Source organism: Mytilus edulis, chromosome 8 (assembly GCF_963676685.1).
Source record: "Mytilus edulis chromosome 8, xbMytEdul2.2, whole genome shotgun sequence".
NCBI classification, from domain to species: domain Eukaryota; kingdom Metazoa; phylum Mollusca; class Bivalvia; order Mytilida; family Mytilidae; genus Mytilus; species Mytilus edulis.
Genome location: NC_092351.1, coordinates 3,750,056 through 3,757,091, shown reverse-complemented (window position 1 = coordinate 3,757,091; position 7,036 = coordinate 3,750,056). Strand labels below are relative to the sequence as shown.

The following is a 7,036-nucleotide window of genomic DNA, read 5'->3' as shown; positions in this document are numbered from 1 at the left end:
CGTTCTATTCTGTGGTCTCCTTAATGGTCGTTGTAAACTGTATGGTTCTTGGCTTTGTAACCATTTTCGTATCTTATATTTACTAATTTTGTACTTCCCTTCTTTTTGTACATAATTATAAAGTTTGTCTGGTCCAGAAAAACTGGCAGGATTTGACGGAATGAAGTAAATTTCCTTTAGATATTTCTCCCATGCAGACATGTTGTCAACACAAATATCAAAATGGATATAATGAAACGCGTGTTATACAGTACGTTATAAAGGACTAGTCTTCCTCTTGTTCGTCAGTGTCCTCTTCATCATCCCCATCGTCATTATCCTCAGTGTCAGTATTTATTTCAAAGTAATCATCATCAAATAATTCATCAAATTGATGTCGCTTTTTCATGAGAATACGCCGAATTTGAGTTTCGTAATCTGTATCGTTTTCAGCAATATCCTGAATTTGTTGTACAATGTCAGAGTGTACTTTGCTTTCATCTAGGGGAACAATCAGTTTCAACAATTCAGTATAGCGTTTAAAAAATTGACGTTGAACAATATGGCTTATTTTTTCATTGCTTCGTTGAATTGCATCTTCCTCATTCATACCTTCTTTCACGTACTTGTCATATTTTGTATCCCAAGTATCTTTCGCTGTATCAATGGCTTCATGTAATAGGCTTTTATATCCTTCATTATCGTCCATATTAACATCTTCACTACCATCGTCTGAAACACTATCATATTTAATCCATTCTGAGGTTGATTTTTTTGAAGGACTTTCATTTCCTAGGTCTTCGTTGTCTCTTTTCCTTTTCAAATATTCGTTTTCTGGACACCAATGTTTGATATGTCTTTGTAAATCGTGCATGCTGTCAAGCACTACTCCACAATCGTCACAGGAGGGCATTTTTTCATACGTCTGTTCACCAGGACCGTCTTCGTAAGAATAAGGAACGGGTGAATGTTGGACTGTTCTTATATCATTTGAAGTAGGAATGACTTTTTTGGTCTTTGCTGATTGTTGCTGTAAAACGTTTCCAAGCAGTCGGTTCGTTTCGGGTGTCGTTGGTTTTAAATCCAGAAGAAGATAGCCAAATGGTTGACTAGTTGATTCTTCAAATTTTTCTAAAAAGTATGGTCCTTTTCCAGGATACATTTGTCTGCCTAAAGTCATTATCTGTTGTTTATCGACAGGGTTGTTAAATAATACCAAGTAGTGACAATTTCTTCTCTGTGTAGGATCTTTACTGAAGTAAAGATTTTGATTTAATACTACAACTGATAGATTTCTATGATGGCTACCTTCCGTAAACAAGTCTGTGATTCTAGGATCTTTTGCTGATGTTGACATTAAATCGTCCAAAATTATCATATTTCTTACACTTGGGTCTATATAACTATCCTTCTCTAAATCAACTGGTATTCCTTGTATAAATTCAACATATGGTCTAACCGTCTTTTGTATTTCGTCGTAGAGTGGTTGCCAACGTCTGTATAGCCATAGTATTCTGTGAATAGTGGGCTGAATCAATCTTAAATTTTGAAGAAGTTGTTTCACAAAAAATGTTTTGCCACATGATGTTGGTCCGCTCACCGTCATCGTGAATGGATGTTTAAAAACAAAGTGTTCTGTTTCCTCCTTCCGAGGCGGCGGTGTATCTTCATCACGCGGCGGCGGCGGCATATCCTCATTACGCGGTAGCTGCTGGTCCCCCCTTTGCGGCGGCGGCGGCGGCGGCGGCGGCGGCGGTGGAAGTGATGTTCCTTCCCTCTGCGGCGGCGGCGGCGGCGGCGGCGGTGATGTTCCTTCCCTCTGCGGCGGCGGCGGCGGGTCTTCATGACTGGTCTGCGGATATGGTTCAGTGATTCCATGTTTGTTTCTATGATGTCGAATCATAACGTCTTTTCTAGAAAATTGAAGTTTACATACGGGACACGTTTTATCGTCCATCTGTTCTCTCACGAAGGCAGCTGTATACTGATATATCTATCCAGTGTTTCAATTTATATATTTATATTTGATAATACGGCATTATGGGTAAATATACTACTATTTAAGATAATTTGTTTTTTCAGAATCTATTCATTTACATTTAAACAACAAGGAAAGAAGGATGCCTAATAGATTTGAATGTCAACAATGTGGTGCATCATTTTCTAAAGTTGGGATGTTAATCAATCATCGTCGACAATTTGGACATAAGGATACTTTTCCATGTACAATTTGTCAGAAAACGTTTGGCCGAAGGGATAATCTGGATCGTCACATGCTGCGACATCGGGATGGGTCTTTATTCCAATGTAAAACATGCGGTCTATTGTTTTCAAGAATTGATAATCTACAACGTCACACAGAAGAAAAACATACACAGACAGGAGGAGGATTAAAAAGAAAAGCCACGAATGATGAAAACCCAGTCTTAAAGCGACACATCACAAGGAAAGACAATCCGGAACAGTTTTATGACCTACGTGTACTGTCAACTCAGCCTATACCTAAATTCAATACCACAACGACTCGTTACAAAGTATCATTCAAAGAATTAGAAGTGCAGGATTTACCACAGATTTTGAAAACTTTACGACTTTTGTTTGGATCTATTATCAATAACATAACAGAGTTTATGCAATCAACAGATCTTATTCGATTGTCAATTCAATGTCCTGAGTTGGACTTTCCTATAACAATACCGTTTATGAAAGTATCTCAATTGTCCGTTGAAACATTACTACGTGAAATAGAGAGGGTATTGCAGTCGTATGAACAATTTGTATTGGATGATTCACTTGAAATAGAGATGACACACGTTGAACTCCCTGTTGGTGGAACAAGAAATCAAGGAAAATACGTTGATCTTGAGCGATTTATGAAAACTAAGCAATGTATTCTTACCATAAGAAATAGAGATGATCTATGTTGTGCCAGGGCATTAGTTACCGCAAAAGCAAACCTAGACAAACATGAAAAATGGAACAGTATTCGTCAAGGTAGAAAAATTCAAGAACATCTAGCAACTGATTTACATACTCTTGCACATGTTCCTCTGCATAAATGTGGAATTGAAGAAATCAAAAAGTTTCAAGCAGTGATGCCAGAATATCAAATACACGTTGTTTCAAAGGAACACTTCAATGGAATCATATTCCAAGGACCAGAGGCAGAAAAAAAGATTTATTTGTATTTTCACGATGAACACTTTGATGTGATTACTAGTATGCCTGCTTTCTTATCCCGTAGTTATTATTGTCACACATGCAAAAAGGGATACCAGCACAAAGAGGAACATCGTTGCAATAACATCTGTACATCATGCCATAAAATTCACGAAAAAAAAGATGACGACTGGATATACTGTAACGACTGTAACCGTCATTTCAATGGTGAAGAATGCTATAGACTACATGCACAGACTACCAGGAAAGGAAACTCTACATGCAAATCATACATTAGATGCAAGATTTGCAGTCAAACTATTAATAAGAAAATGCACAAAAAAGAACATATATGTGGTGAGATATATTGCAAGACTTGTAAAGATTTCTACGAAGTTGGACATCTCTGTTTCATGTTGCCGGTTGAAGGTGACAAATTTACAGAAAACACTCTAAATGACGATATGGACACTGTAGATGAGGATGACACCAAAAACCAAGTTTATATTTTCTTTGATTTCGAATGCACTCAAGACGATTTAGTTGAATGTGAGGACGGGTTTAAACCAGAACGAGACACCTCGAAATGCAAGAATTGTAAAAAAACTAAATGTGGAACTTATGAACACAAACCAAACCTATGCGTTGTACAACAAGTATGCTTAGAGTGTTTAAAAGAGGAACTGACACCACTTAGTGTATGTGAAAATTGTGGAAAGAATGAACTTATTTTCAGTGGAATGAATACGACATATGATTTTTGTCAATGGCTTTTTTCTGGAGAAAATAATGGAGCCACAGTGATCTGTCACAATTTCAAAGGATATGATTCTTTTCCCATTCTACAATACCTGTACCAGAACGGTGTTCTCCCAAAGATTGTTCCGAGTGGAGCAAAAAACATGTCTATTGAAGTCCCATCATGCAACATACGTATGATTGACTCACTTAATTTTTTACCCATGGCGCTTTCAAAACTGCCTAAAATGTTTGGTATCAAAGAACTACAGAAAGGATACTTTCCACATCTGTATAACAGAAAAGAAAACCAGATCAGAGTTCTTAATCAGCTGCCGGATGTCAAGTTCTATAACCCAGACACAATGAAATCAGAGGACAGAGAAAACTTTCTTGAATGGTATGAAACTAACGCGAAAGTCATGTTTGATTTCCAAAAGGAACTTTTGAAATACTGCCGATCTGATGTAGATATATTAAGACGATGTTGTTTAAGGTTTCGAGAATTGTTTATGTGTATGACTAAATCAGCTACTGGAGATGGAGGTATTGATCCGTTTGAAACTTGTATTACTATAGCTTCGGCATGTAATTTGGTGTTTCGCACTAAATTCTTACGTGCTGATACTATAGGCATCATACCAGCACAAGGATATCGCCCTGAAGAGAAACACTCTGTAAAAGCCATACAATGGATTAAATATATATCACAAACAAAGGGGGTGGATATTCAACACGCTCGAAACGGTAGTGAGAAGATAATTGACCAATACAGAGTAGATGGGTTTTATGAGAACAGCGAAGGTGAAAAGATAGTATTGGAATATCATGGGTGTTTTTGGCATGGATGTCCAACCTGTTACACACAACATACCATCAACACTGTCAATAAGTTATCAATGGAGGATTTGTATCATCAAACAATGGTAAAGAAGACCCACATTGAAAAGCAGGGCTACACATATATTATTATTATTATTTACAGTGCTTATATAGCACTTATCTAAATAAACATTTACTCTAAGCGCTTTACAATGCATTTAAAAAACAATGATACAAGTACATATATATAAAATGATAAATAAACACAATTTAAAAAAAAAAAAAAAAAAAAAATTATATAAGTATAACTCAAAATATAAAAATTAAAAAATTATTCATCAAATATAATTTTAAAATATAGATAAATTTCAATTTAAAAAAAAAATAAAAATAAAAATAAAAAATAAAATTAACAGAAGAGCTTCACTTACATGCATTTGGGAATGTGAGTTTGACAAACATATCAGGGAAGATGAAAACATTAAAAAGTTCATTGACTCCTTGGATATTGTTACTCCATTAGAGCCAAGAGATGCCTTTGCAGGAGGGAGGACAGAAGCCTTTAATTTATATCACGAGTCGTCCTTTGACGAATCTATCAAATACTACGATGTAACCTCGCTTTACCCGTACATAAACAAAACGGGCAAAGTTGTAATAGGGCATCCTAAAATAGTAACAGAGAATTTTGATGATCTAACGATGTATGAAGGACTAATCAAATGCAAAGTTTATCCACCTAGAGGCCTACATATTCCAGTGTTACCCGCTAAAATTAACAACAAACTGATGTTCTCCTTGTGTAGAACATGTACTGAGACAAAACAGCAAACAACCTGCCATCATGGTAATGAAGAAAGATCCTTTACCGGAACATGGGTGACAGATGAGCTTAAGATGGCAGTAAATAAGGGATATATACTAAGTACAATATATGAAGTCTGGCATTTCGATAAAGTTGAGCAATATGATCCCATTTCAAAAACAGGAGGCATTTTCACAGAGTACATAAATACTTTTCTGAAGATGAAGCAAGAGGCAAGTGGGTGGCCTAGTTGGTGTATAACCAAGGAACATAGGCAACAATACATTCAGGACTACTATGAGAAAGAAGGCATTTTACTCGACTACAATAAGATAGAAAAAAATCCTGGGTTACGTGCACTGGCAAAATTAATGCTAAATAGTTTTTGGGGTAAGTTTGGACAGCGGACAAATTTACCACAGGTCGATTATGTATCCGAGCCTTCTATATATTTCGATATGCTGACCAGTGATCAACAAGAAGTTACAGGTGTGAACTTTGTCACAGATGAAATGGTGGAAATGCGTTGGAGGAATAAAGCGGAGTTTGTTGAGTCATCAGGAAGAACTAACGTCGTGTTGGCGGCATATACAACTTCTCAAGCTAGACTCAAATTGTACAGTTATTTGGAACAACTAGGACAGCGGGTACTCTACGCTGATACCGATTCTATTGTTTTCACTGTGAAGGAAGGTGAATTGAAGCCGTCTTTAGGGGACTACCTCGGAGATCTTACAGATGAGGTTCCCGAGAACAAGATTACACATTTTGTAACCGGTGGTCCAAAAAACTACGCATACAAGTTGCATAAACCTGATGAAAGAGGAAATCAAACAATTTGTAAAGTGCGGGGTATAACGTTAAACTATAAAAATGCTTTAAGTATTAACTTTGAAACAGTGCGTGAAATGGTTACTAATGGCATTCAAGGTGACAAAATAACTGTTTGGGACGAGAACAAGATTATAAGAGACAAACAGAACAGTAGAATCATAACATGTAAAGAGAGTAAAGATTATAAAATTGTATTTGACAAAAGAGTTATCACTGAAAAGTTCATTACAAAACCGTATGGATACTAGATTTTGTAGCTTCTTAATCTTTTAGAGATGAATGTCATTGCTTTTAATTAAAATGTGATTTAAACAAACTGTTTGCTATTTTGTTTATTTATTTACTGAATATATATATATATAACATATACCGAAAACATATTCAAACAACAATGAAAGCACAAAACGAAACACATTTATCTTTATCTTCAAATCTTTAAGATAATATATACAAGCCATAATCTCTTTTTTTACTATTTAGATTTAACGTATTTAACAAATGCAATCATCTTTAATCATCTATTATTACTAACCATCAAAAACAAAATACTGAACACCGAGGAAAATTCAAAAAGAAAAGTCTCTAATCAATTGGAAAAATTTGATGAACTTAATTAAATTATTTTATTTCATTGTACTGACAATGTCATGCATGTGTATGTTTGGTCGATTAAACCATCACTTAAAATCCTGATACGCC

The 7,036-nt window shown here is 35.7% G+C and overlaps 2 protein-coding genes across 2 annotated transcripts; one reads left to right on the top strand and one right to left on the bottom strand.

Annotated features, from left to right (window-relative positions):
• Positions 1 to 265: 265 nt before the first annotated feature.
• On the bottom strand, positions 266 to 1,585 carry LOC139486697 (uncharacterized). The gene has a single exon (XM_071271619.1). The coding sequence runs from the start codon at positions 1,583 to 1,585 to the stop codon at positions 266 to 268; it is 1,320 nt and encodes a 439-aa protein (XP_071127720.1).
• A 514-nt stretch (positions 1,586 to 2,099) lies between these two features.
• Positions 2,100 to 6,585, top strand: LOC139486696 (uncharacterized). The gene is made up of 2 exons (XM_071271618.1): positions 2,100 to 4,786; positions 5,115 to 6,585. Exons 1-2 carry the CDS (start codon positions 2,100 to 2,102, stop codon positions 6,583 to 6,585), a joined length of 4,158 nt encoding a protein of 1,385 aa, XP_071127719.1.
• The last annotated feature ends 451 nt before the right edge of the window (positions 6,586 to 7,036 follow it).

Bases quoted from the DNA above. Each gene is read 5' to 3' on its own strand.
- LOC139486696 (XM_071271618.1), top strand. From the start codon at position 2,100: ATGCCTAATAGATTTGAATGTCAACAATGTGGTGCATCATTTTCTAAA. The intron at 4,787-5,114 runs GTATCATCAAAC...TAAAATTAACAG, and splicing joins AAGTTATCAATGGAGGATTT to AAGAGCTTCACTTACATGCA.
- LOC139486697 (XM_071271619.1), bottom strand. From the start codon at position 1,585: ATGACGGTGAGCGGACCAACATCATGTGGCAAAACATTTTTTGTGAAA.